The sequence below is a fragment of the Cibotium barometz genome, chromosome 58, assembly GCF_041138505.1.
Source record: "Cibotium barometz isolate CiBa-2024 chromosome 58, ASM4113850v1, whole genome shotgun sequence".
Lineage (NCBI taxonomy): Eukaryota > Viridiplantae > Streptophyta > Polypodiopsida > Cyatheales > Cibotiaceae > Cibotium > Cibotium barometz.
This window is the reverse complement of record NC_141103.1, coordinates 1946828-1970743: the sequence shown is the minus strand read 5'-3', so window position 1 is coordinate 1970743 and position 23916 is coordinate 1946828. Positions and strand designations below refer to the sequence as shown.

At 46.2% G+C, this 23916-nt stretch overlaps 1 protein-coding gene across 1 annotated transcript in view; it reads right to left on the bottom strand.

Moving 5' to 3' along the window:
• LOC147605793 (Transducin/WD40 repeat-like superfamily protein) overlaps positions 1-23916 on the bottom strand; it is a 156014-nt gene that overhangs the window by 54186 nt on the left and 77912 nt on the right. Inside the window, exons 15-16 of the mRNA XM_086792959.1 lie at positions 1235-1421; positions 895-1148 (exon numbers count right to left, since the gene is read on the bottom strand). Of these exons, the coding sequence (XP_086649085.1) occupies positions 895-1148; positions 1235-1421 (441 nt within the window). The remainder of the gene's footprint in view (positions 1-894; positions 1149-1234; positions 1422-23916) is intronic.

Below are 23916 nucleotides of genomic sequence, written 5' to 3'. Positions count from 1 at the left end.
ATATTACTCATAAAGGTTACTTCTTGTAATTTGTTAAAGAAAAGGCGATTAGCCAACAGCTTCTTGCTACAGGAGAGGGTATGGACCACGCACCATATCCAATAAATTCTCAATTGATAACAAATAAGAAGAACTTGATAAATAGTGGATTTTTTTTGCAGCTTCTATCGTTGATGGTATCCCACAAGGGTGAAGTATGGCAACTATGCTTTTCCTGCCTCCATGTCGATTATAACATACCATACAACTTCCTTTTTTATAAAAGTGTTGTCGGCAGGATACGTGAGCCTCCAAGAAGGAATGAAGCCTAGAGTCTCAAGGCTTGGCAAACCACAATGACATTCTGTGAATGACCCATAGCCAAGCTACCAGTGTGATTATCCATGCAATTCCACATGATAAACCTTTCTTGGGATGACAAAAGTGTAAAGCCATTCCACCAACTCGATAGCACCCCCCTAAAAAAGAGGGAGAGAAATTTGTAAGAAAGAGCAAAGAAACTCAGCTCTTTTGTAATGAATGGGCTATGACATGTTTCCACTTCTGCACTACATATATGTTTGGATCATGTTGTAACTAAAACTCAATTGATTTGTATTGTATTGGGCATGACTAGTTTGAACAAATTCTAAAGTAAACAAAACATTTCATATTTTTAACTGTTACTCAGTAGTCTAGCCCTATATGCAAAATTTCCCTTTCATATGTAGAAGAGATCGTTGTGATAACTGATTCCCAGCACATCTTGTTCTGTGTACTGTTGCCAATCTTCTACATGAGCACACAACAAACATTGGAACCAGCAGGGCAAGGCCTACTTAGAACATGCATGGCAGCACTTCCATACTGAAACTTAACACTAACCTGAATCTATTGTTGGATGTGTGGATTTACCTGTCAATCAGCCATAGGACACCATCTCTAACACCAACCACCACAAGTGGTCCAACAGGACGTTTTTGCTCCAGTGGTAAGCGAGAAATTGCAACAGATACACCTCCACCTGCAACTGCAACTTCAGCAGCTGATCTTTTATCTTCAACATCTTTGAGAACTCCCGATTCTTCTATTTCGAGTTTTGGCTGCTTCGGTAAGGCCATAATAGGAGGTATTGTTGGTGCATGCTGAAAAGAAGCAAGACGAACAACCTGCAACCAGAATAGCATAATTGAAAACCTCTCCTCGAATGATTGAAGTTCATTAATGAAATGACGTCGTCTATAATGCTCTCTACCTGCAGCATTGGAGGCCTTAATGGCAGTCTCTCTTGCACGATAGGCTGAACAGTCTCTACAGTAATCAATGCCAATTCACCATGCGCTGCCACAGCTTTGGATTGTGACTCTTTGGCTTTCATTTCCTCTTTTTTCTTCTTTCTCTCCAGGTCTACAGCACTAATTCCAGCATCTACAAAAACACACCTACAAAAGATTCATACAAACAAAGTAAGAGAATATACCACACACACACACACACACACACACACACACACACACACACACACCAGATTTATTTTCACAAATACACAATCCTTCTCCCTCTTTCCTACTGGCCCCCTATTTTGTCCTGCCAGCTTATTGCTGCCTGAATGCCCCCCCAACCCCCCACCCCCACCCCCCCCCCCTTCAGGCAGGTGGAGTATGGTATGCCTTAGTTTCCACTTGGTTCTTAGTATATGGGATCGGCATGGACTGCCTCCCACTCATTTAGTATAGTTTGTGTTGGTCATGTTCACTCTTCGCTAGTTCACGTGTGAACCCAGCTTACTCACGGGCACTTTTTCCTTGTGACTCGACACAGGTTTTTTTTCCCGTGTGAACAAACTTATGTGTGTTGGGCACTTAGCCCTGGGCTTTTTAGTACTCACTTGTACTTTCATTTCATATCATTATTGAGTACATCTTTTCCAGCACTCACGCTTCTCTGTGTTTGAGGTTGTGTGTGTGTGTGTGTGCAGGCCTGTGGCTCCTCTGTGTGTGTGTGTGTGTGTGTGTGTGTGTGTGTGTGTGTGTGTGTTGTGCAGCTATCAGTTCTAGGGTTCACGACCTGGTGTATAGCTCGCCTTTCTCCTTTGTGCGCTCGTGTGTGTGCGCGCGTGTGTGTGTGTGTGTACGCGCGCGTGGGAGTGTGTATACTGTGAGAGAGAGACCCTGCATGGTCCATCAGCCTCGACTCGACTCCATCGTTTGCTGCTCCCGTGAGCACCTGGTTCCCTCGCAGCTTCAATTTGTCGCCGAAATTGCTCAGCAGACTGCCTCGCCATTATCCCAATCGCCCAGTTCTGCAATTTGGTCGCCGGATTCTGCTTCTGGAGTGCCCGTCCCCTGCTCATGGGTCCACTACGACTGTTCGCTGGTGCCTCTGCAGCGCCCTCGATTCTCTGTCCAGCTGTCCTGATATCGCCTTTCTGCACCGACTTTACCTGTGCCTATTATCTCATCATGGCTTCTCCTACAAAATATTATGCTCATAAAAAACAAAAGCAGGCTGTAGGTCAGGATGACCCTGTGCATCAAACGCCCGAGGCTGGGCTGATTGGAAAGATCATGTTCCTATGGTGGGACTTGCAGTGGATGTGGATGAAATCATAGATCCCATTCGAGAATATGCGAAGCATGCTGTGATTATTTTTTTTCCAGGCAGGATGCCTGTAACTGCTGATGTCGAGAATTGGTTGACACGGACATTGGGTGGTTGTTTTGTTCGCAAAGTCCACTATGTGGCAAGAGGTTTCTTTGAGGTCATTATGGTGGATGAGCACCATAAGCAAACGCTTTTAGAGCACTCCCCTCTCTTCTATGGACGACAGATGGTTCATGTATTGCCATGGTCCCCCACCAAAGACTATCAGGCTTTGATTAAGCATCGCTGTCATGTTTGGGTAGAAGTGGTGGACTTCCCCCAATGTTTGGCCTCCTTGTTACCTAAAATTGCAGCATCTCTAGGAAAGGTTGTATGCCCTCCTAGACCAAATGGCAACTCAAATCGATTCTGTATTTTATGGGACACGGATCAGCCCACTCCGGAATCTTATGCTGTTACCATAAATAACGATTCCATGGGGAGTGCTTTTTTCAGACTCAAATGGGGTCTTTTTGCAGGCGCATGCTTTGAGTGCAAAAAGTTTGGACATATGGCATCTCAATGTCCTCTGGTCCTCCATAAGATGCCGCCTGATGCCTTGCCCATCCCAATGCAGAATAAGGACACTCCTGGACCTTCAGGGGTTAAAAACAAAAGTCTAAAGACTCCTGTTATGCCTCAAGAAAAAGGCAAAATGCCAGTCTCTTCTAATATGAATGTAGCTGTGGCTAATCCCTCTACTTCTTCACCAAAAGGAAAAGAAAAGACACTTCAAGAAACATCTCAGCCACCGCGCAGGACAATTATCCCCAGGCATCCTTTGCCTTCTAGAACTTGGAATGGAGCCTCCTCTAGTGGGCATACCCCAGAAGAAAATTCTGGAATTGGCATCACCTGGGCTACTGTAACTGCAGGTCGTACTCTGTTTCCCGAAGAAGAGGCTGCTAGCTTGCTAGCCACCCGTCTCATAGATATTCCTCCTCCTGATCGGGGTGCAGACCCTGTGGAGGAAATGCAAGCTTGAGCTACTTTTTTGTTCATACTGTACATACACTATAAATATGGTGTCATATATCACAGTTTTGACTCTCAATGTACAGGGTTTGTGTAACCCTAAAAAGTGGAAGATGGTTTGGGCATATCTGAAGCGTATGCAGCCAGATATCGTTGCTCTTCAGGAACACAATCAACATCACTACACTGGACAGCAAGGCCATTATGCTGGTTATGATATTTTTTATGCAGGCCACCATGCCTTTTCGGGTGTACTTTTCTTGTGAAACATCATTTACAGCCAATCATGGCATTTAATGGCCTCCAAGGCAGATGGATGGTTATGCAGTGCTTTATTCAGGGTGAAATCTTTGAATTTGCATCAATATATGCACCTCAATCCTCTCAGGCTAGAGGACAGATATGGCAACAAATGAAATTGTACCCTTGGAGACAGAAAGCATTCATATGTGGAGATTTCAATAATGCCCCTCAACTTGGTGATAATACATCCGGTCGTACACATATGCTTGCTACTGAAACGTCTTCGTGGGCAGATTTTGTAGCAACGCTTAATCTGATTGATCTTTGGAAAGAATCTCAACCCTTGATGCCTGGCTATACCTTCCAACATAATGCACAATCCACTTACAAAGCTCGCCTGGATCGATGGTATCAGCTTGATCCGTTTCATTATGATACTCTCACGACCAAATTGTGGGTGGATTATACATTTACATATTCAGATCATGTACCCTTATGGCTCAGAGTTCATCTGCACGACATGCCTGATGACAGATTGCCACTTCGAAGGTTGCTTATCATCAATAATAGTTACTTGGAGCATGATGCATTCAAAGCACTGATACTTGAGGCCGGTCAGCCACTCTTTCCTCAATCTTTTATTGACTTGGATTATGCATGGACAGCTTTTATTGCTCGCATGCAATCAGTCATCCGTGATTATGGTAAACAGTATCTGGAAGGTTGGAGACAGACTGTTGCTTATGCTAAGCAAACATGCCAATCGTTAATCGAGCTTGGTCATCTTCGCTCCCTAACTTTGGCTGAAGTCACTTCTTTATGTCAAGCTCGTCACTGTATTCAGGTAAATGATCACCGAAAGCTTGTCAAATGGGAGATACAGGCACGACAACAGGCGCTTTTGGACAAAGGCTTCTCTTCCAAAAAAAATTTCAAGAGTTTACATTCCAGAAAACAAGCTGCATCTATATGTCGCACTTTAATTTCAGATGACACGTGGACCTCCACCCGAGCATTTCTTTTTTTCGGTGCTCCCTGCATCAATCTTTCTTCGATTGCATGCAGGTTGACCAAATAGATCATGATGTATATATGTCTTATATTGACATCTTCAGTTGATGTACTTTGGGACTATCTACTTTGGATAGTCATCTTGTAAATCTAATATACTTATGATTCCACTAAAAAAAAAAAGTGTGTGTGCAGGCTAGCTGCCCTCCTACCCAACATTGGTATCAGAGTAGGGTGTTGCTAGGGTTAGGGTTAACCCCATTGCCCTTGAGCTTCTCCTCTTGCTTCAGCCTATTGCACACATCAGAGCATTAGGGTTAGGATTTCTGAGCATTAGAGTTAGGGTTTCTCCTTGCATCTTGTATTAGGGTTAGGGTTTTCCCTACTGCCCTCTCCATCCGCCCTCAGCTGCCCTGCCACCGCCCTCAGATCCGCCGTCACCCCCGCACTGCATCGTACGACGCTGCCCAACGCCGCCCAATTTGCTGCAGCCACCTTGCGCCGACTTGTACTGCGTCGATCGTACCTGTGCGCAGAGCTGCCTGTACCTACAACGAACCTCCGCCGCCTGCACCTCGCTGCCCCCTGCGCCGCCTGCAGTGAACCTGTGTCGCCTGCACCTTGCTGCCCCCTACGCCGTCTGCAGCAAACCTGCGCCACCTGCACTTCGCTGCCCCCCTCGCCTCCGCCGTCGCCCAGTTCGCCTGTGCCGATTGTACCTGAGCCGCCTCTACTCTGCCACCGTCGACTGAAAAGCAGATCTGTCTGATTTGCACGTCCTGCCTCAGATCTGTTCATTGCTGCTGCCCAACTGCAACTCCAAGATCCCTTACAGATGGGAGGGTGATCATCACCGAGCGATGTGCCCAATGACGGTGCGAGACCTATGAGACCAAGCTAGAGATTGTGGTTTGGAACTGCAATGGTGCCTTGAGGACGGATGCAGGTCTGTTCGAGGAGACATTTAGAGGGAGAGACTTGGTCTTATACACAAAGACACATCAGTGCCAGGGGAGTCGGCTTCCAGAGGTGAGAGGATACAGATGGGAGTCTGTGCACCGCCCACACCCACGCACAGTAGGGGGTACTCAGGGGTGGCTTTACTATACAGGGAGGAGCTTCAACATGTGATACAAGTGGTTGAACGGGATGAGGCCTAGGTTTTCGGACAAGCTGAAAATGGCTACTTGGCACCTCTGGCAACTACTGCCAGTGGATAACAACAGTTTATGGGCAAGGGATTCCCTCTCGTGAACTATGCACGTTAATCTATATTTTGATCTCATTTGTGGCTTGTATACAGGTGGTAGGTGTGACTCTAAACTCTTTGATTAAGCTTACTAGATTTGTAGTTAACTTTGCTGTTTTGGAGATTTGCACTTCATTAAAGTACGGCTGGACAACTTATAATAAGTGAGTTTGGATATCCACACTTTGTGGGTGGACAAAATTTGGGTCATTTATCTCTTCCGGTCAGCCAAGCAATTGACCATGCACCCTCTCCACTTATGGAGGTGTGGTCTCTGTTGAGGTGGTCCAATGGCCATCCATTCGTGGGTGAGGATCCAAACAAAGAGGGCCCGAGACATCTACCTTACAGTGTGCTACTTTGCACCCTCCAATTCTAAATATGCCACCCATGGAGAGTCCCCGTACCTGCCCCTTTATGATGACATTATGAAGTTTTCCAGTCTAGGGGACATCCTCCTGGCTGGAGACTTCAATGCCTGCACCGCAGGTGCACAAGTACCCTACTTTGAGACAGACGATCCCATGTACCAGGAGATTGACACGGTGGGTACGGATCTAGAGCGGACATCACAGGATACTGCAGCCCGCACAAACTATGGAGAGTATCTCTTAGCCCTCAGCGGGGCTCATAGTCTAGCCATTTATAATGGCTTGGCTAGATGGCCTATATCCAACTCCTTCACCTCCTACCCCTTCGAACATGCAGCCAGTACAGTGGACTATCTAATAGGATCCCTCTCTCTGATCCCACTCATTCCGGAGTTTGCCCTCTTGCCTCGCCCCATCGGTGTTGCAGCCGACCATGCATACCTCGCCTTCTCCCTCACATGGCGATACACCATCCAACCACCTGCTTTGCTCCATCACCGTCCGGAATACAACTTCACCAGAGAGACCTCTTCCATCTACTCTGATCACATCTACCTCGCCTCCACATCCCACTTGATGAGCTTACCACACCCCTCTCAGCCACCCTCCATACATCCGCTACAGCCGCCTTCCCGCACTACAGAGCCACCCCTACATCACCAAGAGGGACTGTCCCACAGAATAGCTCGTACGACGAGGAATGTCGTGAAACCTGAGCGCGTCTACATCGGGAGATGGCGCTAGGATCCACCACTTACTAGCATGCACGAGTGATCTTTCGACGTCTCACACGGAGAAAGAAGAGAGCCTACCTAGCCAGGCTTGAGCAAGAGCTATACCAGCTATTTCTTGGAAGGGACTGTAAGGAGGCCTGGAGGATCTTTGAGGATCACCACCTTCTAACTCCAATTACTTCACCCAGTACCTGGCACACCTATGCCACCTCTCCCCCATCCACAAGAACCTCGTCCCCCACGCTCTTCCTTCTTTCACCTCAGCATGGTGAGAGATGCTATTGACAGGATGCAGACTAGGAGAGCACAGGATCATGATGGACTCCTCACCAAGCATTTATCCCATGCTAGGGACACGCTAGCCTCTTTACTGGTTCACATGTTTAACATGGCTTTATGTGACGGCTTCCCCACCAGCTGGTCATCGAATACTATTGTACCTATCTTGAAAGCAGGTGACCCCATGGACCCCAACAACTACAGGACTATCATGATTGGTCACACCTTGGTCAAGATTTATGGTTCGATTTTGGAGCATGAGCTTAGTAGATGGTCCAAGGAGCAGAGACTTAGAGCATTGAGGCAAGCAGTCTTCAAGACAGGGCACTCCACACTAGATCGTATCTTTACACTGCGGGGGATCATTGAGGAGGGGAGAGCTCACGGGCATCGGATATATTGCTGCTTTGTGGATTTATGCAAAGCTTTCGATACCGTCCCACGGGCTAGACTGATGAGGAGACTGCAGGATATGGGAGTGCCAAAAGAGATGCTTTGGGGGATCATTACACTCTATGAGTTAGTCACAGGCAGAGTACGGGCTTCAGGAGGTGACTCAGAGATCATACACAGCACTATCAGGGTGAAGCAGGGCTGCCCCTTGTCTCCTACTCTATTTGGTCTACACATTGACGAGATCTCGGATTACATAGACAGACAGGGAGGACCAGGAGCACATTTGGCAGGAGTCCTAATACCGACCCTCTTGTATGCAGATGATATTGTTCTTATTTCTGATTCACCAGAGGGGCTGCAGAGGCATTTGGATGCATTACGGGCCTTTTGCGAGGACCTGGACCTCACTGTGAACCTTGGAAAGACCAAGGTCATGATCTTTAAAACCTCCTCACAATGGATAAGTAGATCTATAGTACAGTTTACATATAGTGGAGAGCCTGTGGAGTATGTTACCTCATATGTATACCTTGGGATCACTCTGGACCTTAGTTCTCGATGTGGAAGGCGGCCGAAGCTAGATTGATGAGGGGATATGCAGCCCTTGGGTCGCTAGAGAGGAAACGCTCACAGATACAGTTTCAAGAGCCGAGGACGCAGCTTTGGCTATTTGATACTCTAGTTACACCTACACTACTGTATGGTGACCATATCTGGGGTCCTAGCTTATACCACAGGAGGAGACAGAGGAGAGAGCCAGCCGAGACAGATACAGAGGAGGTATATGATGGGTGGAAGCCGATGGCGAGGCCCCTAGTGGCGATGATCTCACGCATGATTAGGAGTAAGCCATCTGTGCCACATGTTATTGTGCGGGCAGAGATGGGGGCTGCACCGATAGTGACAGAGGCTCTATTCTAGACAGTGACATACTGGTACAGGCTATGGGAGCTTCCACTTGATAAGATACCCCCGGCTAGCCCTGGAGTCCTTGAGACAGTTGACACTTGAGGGAGATACAGAGTGCTGGTATGCACAGGTAGGCACTTGGTTTGGCATGCACAGTATGCAGATGGAGGCATTCCCCCCATTCCAGTACAGCATAGCGGGCCCGTCATTTGCTCTCAGTGGCACATAGCGGAACACGGTTATTAGGAAGGACATTGTCAGACTGGATACTCAGAGGACATGGGGTTCACCAAGCTGGAGAGGAAGATGGCCTTCTACAGAAATCACCTACTATGCGTGATAGAGGATGTGTTCATCATCTGCCCACGCTACATGGACACACACATATCCTTTGGGGTGAGATGTGCGATCGGCAAGATCTACACCTCGTCCCACCAGCTGAGAGTGGAGACTACCAGATATGGGCCTAGCGCGGTCGTACCAGAGGATAGGATATGCCAGCTCTGTCACACAAAGCCTGAGACAAAGGATCATTACGTATGTCGATGCCCTGTATACTATGAGATTCGGGGGGAGGTTCCACTCCCTCTTCCAAGCTAGGTTCGGACCACTTACCAGGATCATGAACTTCCCTTCTAGGATCATGAACTTCCTGGATCAGAGGTGCCTGGGACTTTTTCTTCTAGAGCACCGTAGACACAGGGAGTCCTTAGCGAGATCCAGATCAGTTGTACTTGCTCAAGGACTAGCACATAGAGCTCTCACAAACTTCATCCATACCAGCACTCCAAGGGCCAGTCCACCCATCATACCCAAACCACAGGCTAGTGTGGGAGCTCGGCCGAGAGCTGTGACACTCGACAGAGCCACTGAGTTATGCAGAGCTCAACGCCCCAGACCCCATGGCCCTCGTCCATGGCCATGCCACCACAAGAGGATCCGGGCCATCATCTCCCATCATCATAGGGACCTTCTCGCGCCAGCTCAGTTTTACCACGGCACCGTGTCACAGCGGCCCATGAGGGATGTATTAGGGTGATATGAGAGCTCTCTGCTCATGTACTTAGATCGGATTTTATAGTTGTAGATTTTTGATATCTTTCTTTATTACTATTTTGTACCCAGGCTGATGTACCTCATGGATATGATGTAATCTTTTGGTCTCATAGGTCATTTTGGCCTTTTGAAGACGTTAATGCAACTTTCTCTCTCTCTCTCTCTCTCTCTCTCTCTCTCTCTCTCTCTCTCTCTCTCACACACACACACACACACACACACACATTTTTTTTTTGAAACCATTGTTTATATTAAATAGTGAATTGTACAGTCATAGTCACTCGAAGCAAATGGAACTATGAGAACGAACTAAAAAACATGAAAATTCTTCAAACTGCTGCTGCAGAGAAAGCTCGCCAAGATCATAGCAATCTCGAAGAGACCGGAGTAGGGCAACACGAAAATAGGGAAAGGGATGAACAACATCGCCAGAAAAGTCAGGGTTGTTTCCGTACGACGTACAACGGCTTATCGTACAGAAAACCGTATTGTACGATACCGCACGTACTCGTACGGATTTTTTCGGAAAAAAAAAAAGAATTCTTTTTCCCAAAAAAAAAAACTAATTTTTTTGGGAGGTAATGATCTTTTTTTTGCTTATCTACGGCTGTTTGAGCTTCCTCGGTACTATGATGCTTCCCTCCTTTCTAAAATACTCCATATCTGGACTTGGAAATACCTAAGTTTATAAGTATTTTTTTTAAACACCGTATTTTATCGTACGATAAGAAAAAAATTTATACCGTACGGTATCGTATCGTACGAGCCGTACAGTATCGTACCTGACAACTATGAGAAAAGTGCATATGATTTCTGGTGGAATAGATGGTCCAAAGAGCCTAGAAGCGCACCCATGCGAAGAAATCATCATATCCCGGTAAGGCCGGGGAAAATCTACCAAAAATCCAAAAAAGTCACCCAAAGCGCTATCGAGGGAATCTATACTGCAACAATGCTGTCAAGTGTTGAAGAAAATCGCAGGAATGCAAGCAACTCCAGAATAAGTGAGGTACGGTCTCGAGCACAAGGCGGCAACATCGACATAAAGCTGAAGCAATACGCCTTTGAACACAAGGCCAGACGTATCTTTTGGGGTGTCTTTGTTGAGCAAATTCATGCACAGCCCAGGCACAAACCATTGGCAAGCAGTCAAACGCATTTTTCGTTATCTTAAGGATACCCTGGATCTTGGTTTGTTCTATCCCGGGGGGGTAGCTTGCAGCTTTATGCATACAGTGATTCAGATTGGGCTGGTGATTATGATACCAGGCAATCCACCCGTGGGAATTGTTTTTTTCTTGGCAGTTCATGCATATCTTGGTTGAGTAAAAAGCAACCCACTGTTGCTACATCTACTTGTGAGGCTGAGTACAGGGCAGTCTTCACAACTACAGTAAATTGTGTATGGTTGAGGAGACTATTGGCTGATCTTCGTGAGTGTCAGCAGACACCCACCACCATTCTCACTGATAGCCAGAGTACTATGGCCGTGGCATGAAATCCAGTATTTCATGCACGTACCAAGCACATAGAGATTCATTATCACTATGTCAAAAGTTTGAAGCTTTCTGCAAAGCTTTGGGCTTACTCTCATACAGAGAGTGATCTGCTACCTTGTACAGGTTCACACTTCCACTACAGGGGGGATTTGTAGGCATATGCTCACTTATGGTAGTGCTATGTGTGAACAAGGCTTAACCAAGGGCACTTTTTCCCATGTGGTTTTTCCCCTTGGACATCAAGTGTGAAAGGACACACAATATATTTTGTACTTCTATATTATATGGATGTGGCACACATGCAAGGGTTGACTTGCATTTTGTGGATACCACACTTTTGGCTCTCTCTCTCTCTCTCTCATTTCTGTGTGTGAGCTTCTCTATCTTATACCTAACCCTAATGTGCAGGTTTGTGTGTGTGAGTGTGTGAGTCCAACACCCAACAAGATGTTCCAATCCAAGATCCCTTGAACCTTTGAGGAGTCCAATCGAATCCCATCAGAATTGATAATATAGCCCAAGTATTGAACCTCTTTAACGCCAAAGATAGACTTTTTGGCGTTTATGTAGAGCCCATTATCTCGCAAAAGTTGCAAGACTTTCTCTACATCTTTCTCATGTTTCTCCGCAATGGCTGAGAATACAAGTATGTCATCAAGAAAGCACACTTACCAATGAGAACTGTGAAAATCCTGGACATCATTTTATTGAAGGTTGCGGGTGCATTTGCAAGCCCAAAAGGCATGACTACGAACTCGTAGTGACCACGCTCTATCCGGAAAGCTGGTTTTGGAATGTTAGTTTCGAAAATACGGACTTGATGGTAACCACTCTTGAGGTCGATCTTAGTGAAAAATTTTGCACCGTCTAAACGCTCCAAAATGCACTCAATCCTTAACATAGGAAACTTATTCTTAATGGTGAGTTTATTCAATGCCCTGTAGTCTACACAAAGACATGCACACTTAGCCTTCTTTTGGACAAATAGGATGGGTGCAGCAAATGGTGAGGAAGAAGGCGGAACGAATCCGGCTCGGAGAAGCTCAGATAACTATCTTTCTAGCTCGCCCTCTAAAGTCTTGGAAAGACGATAGGGGAACCTGCTAGGAGGTTCTGATCCAGGGACCAAATTGATATAATGGTCCTCAGGACGTGATGGAGGGAGACTAGGCAGAAGGTTGTCCCTAAGCATAATGTCCTGATGTCTGGACAGGAGGTCTCCTAACTATGGGACTGAAGATGAGATAGGTGCTACCGATGAGGTAGAGGTTGTCTCAGCACGAACATAAAGTGGTGCCCCTTCCGCTCCCTTGCGGATAGCTTGTCGGGCCTGGAGGTGTGAAATCAATGGGATGCCAAGATGCTTCTATCCCCACGAATCATGACGGGCTAAAGAAAACTTTTAAAGATAGTAAAAGTGTCATGCCCCCAATCGGGAATAGGCTCATATTGACGAAACCATAGTGGTTGAGTACTTTACGTATGGTGCGGTATGGTACGTGTATGGTACGAGTACGTAAAGTACGCATCAAGATAAGTACTTTAAGTACGTTCACGTTTTTCACTATATATATAAGAAATAAGAAATATAAAATATATAAGAAATAAGATATATATATAAGAAATAAGATATGTATATAAGAAATAAGTATGTATATAAAATATATAAGAAACAAGATATATATATAAGAAATAAGTATGTATATAAAATAAGAAATATCTAGCATCCATACAAAAATAGAATAGATAGACACAGATCCAACAACACTTTTGGCAGGAGTTTTGATACCCATTCTATTGTATGCAAATGACATTGTCCTCATTTCTTACTCACTAGAGTGACTACAAAGATACTTGGATGCATTACAAGCCTTTTGCGAGGATTAGGACCTCACCATAAACCTTGGGAAGACCAAGGTTATGATCTTTAACACCTCCTCGTAGTGGATATGCAGATTTGCACAACAATTTACATATAGTGGGGAGCCAGTGGAGAATGTGACCTCTTATGTATACCTTGGGATCACTTTTACCGTACCATGTTTCTCTCTGCGGATGGCAGCCGAAACCAAATTGACGCACGGCTATGCAGCCTTGGGCTCACTTGAGTGGTAGTGCTCACAGATACAGTTTCAGGAGCCGAGGATGAAGCTCTAGCTATTTGACACACTAGTCACACTCGCACTACTATATGGAGCTCCCATTTGGGGTCTTAGTTTTTACCATAGGAGGAGATGGAGGGAAGAGCCAGCTGAGACAGACACCGCTAGTGATCATGATCTCACACATGATTAGAAGTAAGCCATCAGTGCCACACGAGATTGTGCGGCCAGAGAAAGGGACTACACTAATTGTGGTAGAAGGCTATTTTCCAGACAGTGACATACTAGCATAGATTATGGGAGCTCCCACTAGACAAATACCCCAGGCTCATCCTAGAGTCCTCAAGACAGCTAGCACTAGACGGAGACACGCAGAGTTGGTATGCCCAGGTGAGAACTTGGTATGATATGCATGGCATGCAGATAGAGGCACTCCCTCCGTTCCAGTATAGACGCCCTCCTTTGCTCTCAGGCGCACAGAGCTGAACAGGGTCATCAAGAAGGACATCGTGAGGCTGGATACTCAGAGGACTTGGCACCCACCCATCCAACCCCTTGAGACGAAGATGGCCTTTTACAGGGACCATTTTCTTCACCTGACAGAGGACGGCTTCACCACACACCCGCACTACATGGACACACATCTGTCATTTGTGGTGTGATGTGCGATTGGACACATAAGCATCTCATCCCATCAGTTGAGAGTGGAGGCAGCCAGATCTGGGCCGAGGGCAACTGCACCAGAGGAAAGGATATATCAGCTTTGTCACACAGAGGCTGAGACAGAGGCCCACTATGTATGTCAATGCCCAGTATACTATGAGATTAGGGGGAGGTTCTGGCATGTGCACAGTGTGTATCTACCGTGTACTATACGCATGCAAGACTAGTTTCGAGGCTTGGGGAAGCTCGGAACTAGGCAGGCTGATTGACGAGCTGAGTTAGGGAAATACTAACGGGCGGGCACCCAAGTATGGACGGGCGGGCGGCCAAGTGTGGACGCCCGATGACCGGCCAAGAGCCTATAAAAGGGTGGCCAAGGTTAGTTATTGTATTATAGAGTCTCTTGCGAGTTTGTGAGAGCTCTATGGTCTTGGAGCCTGGATCTGGTGCAGACATGCACCTGCTTTACCTAGCCGAGGCCGGCAGCAGTCTCGAGGCCCGCGAGGGAAGCTTCGTGGCAGTATGGGACGTCACGAGGAGGAGATTGGTCGGTACGTCAACCTAGTTAGCTCAGCTCGTGGCTCGGTGGGGACAGCCAAGACTGTGGGCTCGCCCACGGCTGTCATGGTTGGGAGGTGAGTCAGGCCTGCACCCCCTTGCTTGTTTGTTGTTCGTTTGTTTGTAGGATTCGAGTTTCGAACCAAGATCGATCACGAGGGGATCCGTGGGGATTTGACAGTGGTATCAGAGCATACCTCGTGAACGAGCAAGTCGGTAGGTAGAGAAGATGAGGTTGAAGAACGGTATGTGTTAAAAAGCTTGCTGTTTTTTATGTGCATACTGTAGTTTTCGGTATAGTATGTGTTTTCCTTCATCAAAGAAACCCATGTTGATGGGAGGTGGTAGTCTAAGTAGGGTCTTTTTGCTTTGCAAAGAAGAGGCATGTTTTGTTGTGCAGTCGCATGTACTGTAGAGAGAGAGAAAAAGCACGTTTGCTTTTCTGGTTCGAACGAGAGAGAGAGACAGTGAGAGAGAGAGCGTTTGTGCGCTGGCAGGTACTGGCGTTGTCTATCGAAGGCTCGCGGGTCTCTGTTGGCGGTCCTGCAGGCGGGCGCATGGGCCTACGTGGCCAGGCAGCCATGCGCATGTAGGCGCCTAGGCTAGGCAGGTAGGCGCCCAGGCCAGCCCAGGCCAGGCCTGCGTAACCAGCCAGGCAGCGCAGCCAGCCAGGCACCGCCCAGGCCAGGCCTGCGCAGCCAACCTAGGCAGCGCCCAGGCCCACGTGGCCATATGGCCACGCCTACATGGGGCTGTCTCGCAGGCAATGGTTGGTGAGAACACACTGGCGGAAGCGCAGCTGACGATGGTGGCAGCCGACGATAGGCTGGCGTGGCGCCGACAGGAGAGCTAGCGAAAGCAGCTATGCAGGTGACGTCAGCAGCAGCAGCACGCCGGCGGGTTATTCCAGGAGGAGGAAAAAAAAAACAAGGAAAGCACGTTTTTTTTAGCTTTCGTTTTTTTTTTTGGAGTTTAAAATTTTCTAAGTTTTAAAAGACCCCTCTCCAAGGTTTCCAAGGTGTTTATTTTTTTTTAGAAAATAGAATATATATATCCACATATATATATATATATATATATATATATATATATATACATATATATATATTTATTTATTCAAGAAAAAAAAAACACAAAGGCAAAGAAAAGCCAAGCATAGCTTTTTGGGGCTTTTAGTTTTTATGGGAAACCTTTATAAACCCCCTCAAGTGGGCTTCTTGCCTCACATCTCTCAAGTTTTCAAGCTCTCAAGCTTCAAAAATTACTTGCACTTTTCTTGTGCAAAGATCGAATTTTCTCTCCACGTACCCTCTTCACGATGTCGACCCAAGAATCAAAGTTGGAGCCCCTCGTGGAACGCGAAGGCTTGCCGGCTACGGAAGGTACCGATGCCGATCTTTTTGACGATTTTGTGTCAAAATCAGATTTCCAAGAGTTCAAAGTAGCTCTCGAAGCTTCTTCAACGGAACGTCAGGCACAAATCGCAACCCAGATGCAAGCTTTGCAGAACTCCATCGCTCTCTTGACCACTACCCTCTCTACTTTCTCGGGTATGGATACCTTGGCTTCAGCTTTAGGCCCCAACATTACTCCGGAACCGTTTGGGGGCGAGCAAAAGCAGCGAACCAAGGAGATCGTGGACACGTGGCTACACAAGTGGCAAGTTCACTTTCAGTTTCATCCATATGATGATGGAAAAAGGATCCAGTTAGCAGCAGGTTTCCTGTCCGGCAAAGCTTTGCTTTGGTGGAAGGAACTCAATCCTAAGCCAATGACTTGGGCACAATTCGAAGACGTTCAAGAAAGAATTCCTCAAGAAAGAGGATGATTATGATGTTGTTGCCCGGTTTTCAGCTTTGACCATGACCTCGCACTACCTCACTTAAGGTCTACCTCCAGAAGTTTCGTGACTTGCAGATGAAAGCTACAAAGATGGATCCCACTACTCTTTTGGGGTTTTTCGTAGCTGGTTTACCAGACTCATACCAATTACAGGTTAAAAATAACAAATGTAAAACATTGGACAAGGCCATTCATTCAGGTCGTATCTATGATGATACGATGGTCTCTTCCAAGTCGAAACCTGTTACCAAGCAGGGGAACAAGCATAAAAGAAAGTTCTCCGCACCTATGGCTAACACAACAGAGGGCAAGTCTTCGGACCAACCTTCGAAGAATTCAAGTTCGACACCAGCGAAGAAGAAACGACTCCTTAGGGCTTTAAAGCTCAAAAACGAAAGACGTTGTTTTATCTGCGAAGGAAAAGGACACATGCGTAATGAGTGCCCAAAGCAAAAGGGTACTAAGACAAACGCAGGACTCAAGCCAAACGCAGCTAACCAGTTGTCTTTGACAGGTACGTCAATAAATGTACTTTCTCGCCCAAGTACTTGTTCTGATTGTCTGTTCAATTCTTAGGTATTTTGCTTGCATGATCTTCTCCGAGTTTATGGAGAAGTGAATGGCCATAAGATTCACATTCTCTTAGACCCTGGCAGTTCGCATAACTTTGTTAACTACAAACTTGTGCAGAAATTGAGTCTTGATACGACACTCAGCGACCATACCTATGAGGTATGCCTACCTGCGGGAAGGCAAGTTTGGGATCGCAAGGTGGAGATGCTTCCAATCCAGATTCAGGACTACAAAGATACTCTGGAATGCTATGTTATGCATCTGGAAAATGTAGACTTGTTATTAGGGATTGAGTGGTTTAAGACTCTTGACGTCCAGATAGATTGGTCTAGTCATATTTTTTCTTTTCAGCATAGGGACACCAAGTATAGTATTTTAGGTGATTGTATCCATCCCTCTCAGGGACCTCTTGTAAATACAATTGATTTTGGAAATATAATGGATTCTTCTTTGTATACCGCTTTCCATTGTGTATTGATTCCACTTTCTTCTTTTCTCATCCCTTCCATGGATGTAAATGAATCAAGTGTGTTTGAAAGCAAAGAATTACAGAAGATACTTGATTCGTTTCAAGACGTATTTCCTAAGGAACTGCCATCGGGTTTACCACATGAACGGGCAGTAGATCATCGTATTGACTTGATCCCTGGTGCTCATCCTGTCAGTATTCCACCTTATAGGATGAGCCAAGCCGAGGAAGATGAGTTGGCTAAACAACTCGAAGATTATTTGAGGATGGGCCAGATCTGTCCAAGTAAATCACCTTGGGGTGCACCTGTGTTGCTTAGGAGAAAGAAGGACAATACTTGGAGAATGTGTATAGATTACAAGAGATTGAACAAGCTGACCATTAAGAACCGTTATCCTCTCTCTAGATCAGATGACCTTGTTGACCGGTTAGTAGGAGCGAAATATTTCACGAAGATAGATTTACGTACCGGTTATCACCAGATACGTATTCATGAAAGGCATGTCGAAAGAACCGCCTTTCAGACTAGGTATGGCCATTACGAGTTTCTCGTATTACCTTTTGGGTTAACCAATTCAATTCTCCAGCCACTTTCCAGCAAATGATGAACGATCTTTTTCGTGAACATTTGGGAAAATTTGTGATGGTGTTCCTGGATGATATTTTGATTTTTAGTCGTACTCTTGAGGATCATGTCAAACACCTCACGATTGTCTTATCTATTTTAAGACGGAATCAACTATATGCTAAGTTAAGTAAATGTGAGTTCTTTATGACTGACATCATTTACTTGGGACACAAGATCACTAGAGATGGATTGAGCATTGACTATGACCGAGTGTAGAAGGTTTTGGACTGGCCTATACCACGAACAGTGAAACAACTTCATTCTTTTCTCGGTTTTGTAGTTTTTCTTCGGAAATCTGTACGGGAGTACTCTCAACTCACACTACCGATGACCGACTTATTGAAAGGTCGTGAAATCAGCCTATCACTTGGAATAACGATTTGGATATGGCCTTCAGACTTTTGATGAAAGATAAAGTCAAGGAAGCACCTATCTTAGCATTACCTGATCCTAGTCGGCCTTATGTTCTTGAAACTGATGCCAGTGACTGTGCTATTGGGGCTACTTTATTTCAAGATGGTAGACCGGTTGCTTTTGAAAGTAAAAAGCTAGACGACACTCAATCTCGTTGGCCAACCCTTAAGAAGGAGCTTTATGCTGTGATTCATGCTCTCAAGGTTTGGAGACATTATTTATATGGCTCCAAGTTTGTGGTATTGACTGATCATCAGTCAATCAAGTATGTGTGTGATGCGGATGATTTGAGAGGAAGGAAAGCTCGTTGGGCAAAGTTAATGCAAGATTTTGATTTTGAGATCCGTTATCGGAAAGGATCCATGAATAGTATTACAGATGCGCTTAGTCGGATTAGAGAGGTGAATACTTTGTCGTTCACCGAGATTTCTACTGACTTATTTCAGTCATTGTGAGGGCTTTGCAGGACTGATAGTTATTTTGGTCCATTTGGGCAGAAGATCCAGGACGGGAGCTCATTGATTGACCAAGACTCGATGACTGAGCAGTCTACCATTCAGGCTGCAGGAGGCCAGTGGATGATTCGGAATGGTTTACTATTCCGTAATGACAAAATTTGTGTACCACAGATCCCGGACATTAGGTCCAAGATTCTTAAGGAGTGTCACGACGCCCCTTTTGCTGGACACCCTGGGGTACACAGGACACTATCATTAGTGAAACACACTTTTTATTGGCCGAAGATGAAAGGGTATGTAGAAGATTATGTTCTCAAGTATCAGATTTGTCAGGCAAATAAAGTTGAACGCTTTAGACAGGCTGGGTTGTTGCATCCTTTGCAAATTCCAGGTAATAAATGGGAAAGTATTTCCATGGATTTTATTACCGGATTGCCAAGAACACATCAAGGCCACGATTCTATTTGGGTTGTGGTAGATCGCTTGACAAAAATAGCTAGATTTTTACCGACCCGGAAGACTATTACAGCTACGCAATTAGCTCGGCAGTTTATCGAGCAATTGTTTAGACTGTACGGGTTACCGCAAGACATAGTCAGTGATAGGGACTCTAAGTTTACGAGTGATTTTTGGAAACTTGTTTTTGAGAAGTTGGAAACAACTTTGAATTTGAGTTCCTCAGATCATCCTCAATCTGATGGCCAGACTGAAAGAGTGAATCAGATTTTGGAGGATATGCTTCGGGCATATGTATCCAAAAGACAGAGTTCATGGGAGGATTATCTTCCTATGTTAGAATTTGCATATAACACTACTAAGCATACGAGTACAGGGATTAGTCCTTTCATGCTTATGTATGGTTTTCAACCTAGATCACCTGTTACAGTAGGATTCTCAGGACTTCAGCATGATGCAGCACGTAATTTTTTGCAAGATATGCAGGAAATGTTACAAGTTGCAAAGGAATCTATTAGAAGTGCTCAAGACCGAGACAGGTTTTATTCTAATAGACATCGTTCACCGAGAGTTCTCTGAAGGAACGATGGTGTATTTGCGAGTTCCGAAGGATTCCGAGACTTTATGGACAGGTAGATCTCCGAAATTATCCCCTAGATACTGTGGACCATTTCGTGTTACACGACGGATTGGTTCAGTTGCATATGAATTGGATTTGTCTTCTCATGTGAAAGTTCATCCTGTATTTCATGTCAGTAGACTTAAGGAAGTACTGGGTGGAGCAGATCAATTAGTTACTCCTCAAGAAATTATAGATGTCGAGGACATGACATTTGTTCCGCACGAACCTGAAAAGATTCTTGGATTTCGTGAACGAAGATTGCGTAATACGCTTATCACGGAATACAAGATCAAGTGGAAAGATCATGTTGAGAAGGACACTACATGGGAGACATTGACTACTCTTCAGAGAGATTACCCTGGCTTTTTAGTGAGCTCAGGAGTGAGCTCTTAGAGGAAGGGAAGCATGTCATGTGCACAGTGTGTATCTACCGTGTGCTATACGCATGCAAGACTAGTTTCGAGGCTTGGGGAAGCTTGGAACTAGGCAGGCTGATTGACGAGCTGAGTTAGGGAAATACTAACGGGCAGGCACCCAAGTATGGACGGGCAAGCAGCCAAGTGTGGATGCCCGATGACCGGCCAAGAGCCTATAAAAGAGTGGCCAAGGTTAGTTATTGTATTATAGAGTGTCTTGCGAGTTTGTGAGAGCTCTATGGTCTTGGAGCCTGGATCTAGTGCAGACGTGCACCTGCTTTACGCAGCCGAGGCCGGCAGCAGTCTCGAGGCCCGCGAGGGCAGCTTCGTTGCGGTATGGGACGTCGCGAGGAGGAGATTGGTCGGTACGTCAACCTAGTTAGCTCAACTCGTGGCTCGGTGGGGACAGCCAAGACTGGGGGCTCGCCCACGGCTGTCATGGTTGGGAGGTGAGTTAGGCCTGCACCCCCTTGCTTGTTTGTTGTTCGTTTGTTTGCAGGATTCGAGTTTCGAATCAAGATCGATCACGAGGAGATCCGTGGGGATTTGACAGGTTCGACTGCCTCTTCCGAGATGGATTTGGACCACTTTCTAGGATCATGGATTTCCCATACCAGAGATGCTTGGCACTTTTCCTCTTGGAGCTTCGAAGACACACAGAGTCCCTTTTGCGATCTAGATCAGCGGTACCCGTCAGAGGACCAGTCCAGAGAGCACTCACGAACTTCTTCCAGACCAGAGTGACGAAGGCAGATTCACCCACTACACCCGACATAAGGCTGATGCAGGTGCTTGGCCGAGAGGAGTGACACAAGATAGAGCCATTGAACTATGCAAAGCCCAGCGCCCTCGACCTTGTGGCCCCCGCCCATGCCTGCGTCACTACAGGAGGATCAGAGCCATCATCTCCCACCACCACAGGCCTTTCTCCCGCTGCCCCAGCTTTATTCTATGGGGGATATTTTAGGGTGATATGAGAGCTGGACACTTTTTGTTTTGGGATCAGATCTATTACTTTGATTTTTATTTTTAGTACCCATGATTGAGTATTTCATGGACATGATGTAACCTTTTGTTCTCATAGGTCATTTTAGCCTCTTGTAGACATTAATACAACTTTCTTTCTTTCTTTCTCTATGTATGTATGTATACATATGCATGCACGCATGTATGTATGTATGTATATGTTATGGACACCATCAGCAATGGCCGATGGCACAGATGGAGTTGAGTTTCTCCAATCACAAGGCATTCAATGACTCCAATGAGGTGACGGAGGTCCACCTCTTCATCTTCTTCAACATTAGCTTTGCTGCTGAGAGGGAGATCTACAGGCAGCTACATGGCAAGAATGACCACCGACGCATTGATAGGGATCGGGCCAATGCTAAGTGGTCCTACTTGGTAGTGCACATCCACACCCACCTAGAGCGCCTTCGGTCGCACACGGACCACCACTATTCCCCAGCCACAACTGCACCAGAGTGCTTTGCTGCTGAAGGGGAGATCTACCGGATTCTGCAATGTGAGGATGACCACTCACGCATCAACAACACTAAAGTCCTCGCGGGCCAAGGGGAGCCTCACAGAGTCCGCAACCTCTTCCCCTACTCATGCAAATCATCTCTTGGGACGTTTGCAATCTAGGCGGCACCTGTACCCATAGGCCCAAGATGATTGTATGAGAGACTTCAATGAGCCCTTATTGAAGATGACCATGGTCTGTTCATGGCCCACGACCACCTAATGGCCAGTCATACTAGGCATTACGGGAAGCTTATCCTGAGGCACAACCACACCTTCATGGCTGAAGTCTATGCAATGAAAACCGCCTAAAAATAGGAAACCGAAACGGCAAGTCTTTAACATTACATGGCATAAATGAAAGGCAAAATTGTAAAATTAAATAGAAATGAGGGAAACATTTGTCTCTCTGCTGGCTAAACCGCTTCTAGCTCAACAAGTGGGTGTGTGACCGGGGTGGCTCTTGGGACCATCCTCCTTGGCACCACCTTCTTGGACCACAGCCTGTCCTTATGCATCTTGGCAATCCATGGCAGCAAGATCGTCACCAGTTTGTCCACAGACTCAATTCTTGGATGTAGGACCAAGGAGTCTTTCTCCTTCCATCCACTTGGATGCTTCACTTGAGATTTGCTTCGCCAGGCAGGTGCCTTCCAGCAAGAGGAACCGTGGAAGGATTTCCTCCCAGCCCGCATGTTTTCCCATACCCCTTCTCGTGGCGGCCCTTGGTCCCCAGGCACTTGCTTGATATTCTCCAATGCCCCAATCCGCAAGCTTGTTATATATTTTTGTAGACTCCGGCAACCCTTGGTGTTGAACGCACCATTCACCTCCCCTCTGGCCACACCCTAGGAGCCCGCATACATAAATCTTGGGGACGCCTCTCAGCTCAGGCCCAGCGCACTTGTCATCTCATGGATATGTTTTAGAGAGCACCATCCCCTCGTGCAGCATGACAGACCCGCAGACCTCAGGGAGGCAAGGCCTTTGCCTCAACATTCCCCATGAATGATGGCGCAGTCCTTAAGCCCAACCTCCCCCACCCTCGTGGGTAGCTTCTTTCTCCCAGCTTGACATTCCCCTGGCAATTCACCCCACCAGGGTCTTGTCTGAGGAGGACATTCTGGCTCCTCATCAGCATGTGCAGATTGTCAGCTTCACACCATAGATGGTACATTCACCCCTCCCCTCTCAAGGTTGCACATAACCCTCATAGATGGTACATTCACCCCTCCCCTCTCAAGGTTGCACATAACCCTCATAGCATTTGTGGCTCTAGGAAAACCACCCCCTGACTGGCCTGCAGTGAGAACCCCAAGAGCGGCAGTAGAGAAACCCCATTACATGGATGAGGTGTCCTAGATTTTTCTTATTTTGAGTATTTGGCCACCACATTCAGCTACAAGAGATTGACCGCATGCCCATGGCAGCCACCCACTGGTGGACTCATGGTATTTCCTTTCATTTCTTTGGGATTTCCCAAAAGCACAACAGATTTGGTGGAGGAATCTTCCATTGTTCACCACTGAGCCAGCAGCCACCGGGCCATCACCTAGGGACGATTGCTTGGGCCATTGCAGCACTCCTCTTTGAGGATTCTTTGATTGTTCACCACCGAGCCAGCTGCCACCAGGCCATCGCTTAGTATAGTTTATATTATGAACAGGACGCCCACTACAGTGTTTCATGGCATGCCTGAACAAAAGTTTTTTGGTAGAAAAATAGATTTAGCACACTTGAAAGTGTTTTGGGTACATACATGAATCAAAATAGTTTTAAGCATGCATTTGTGAAAATTATAACAAAGATGGGAATAATCCTACCCTATTTTCTTGTTCTTGGATACT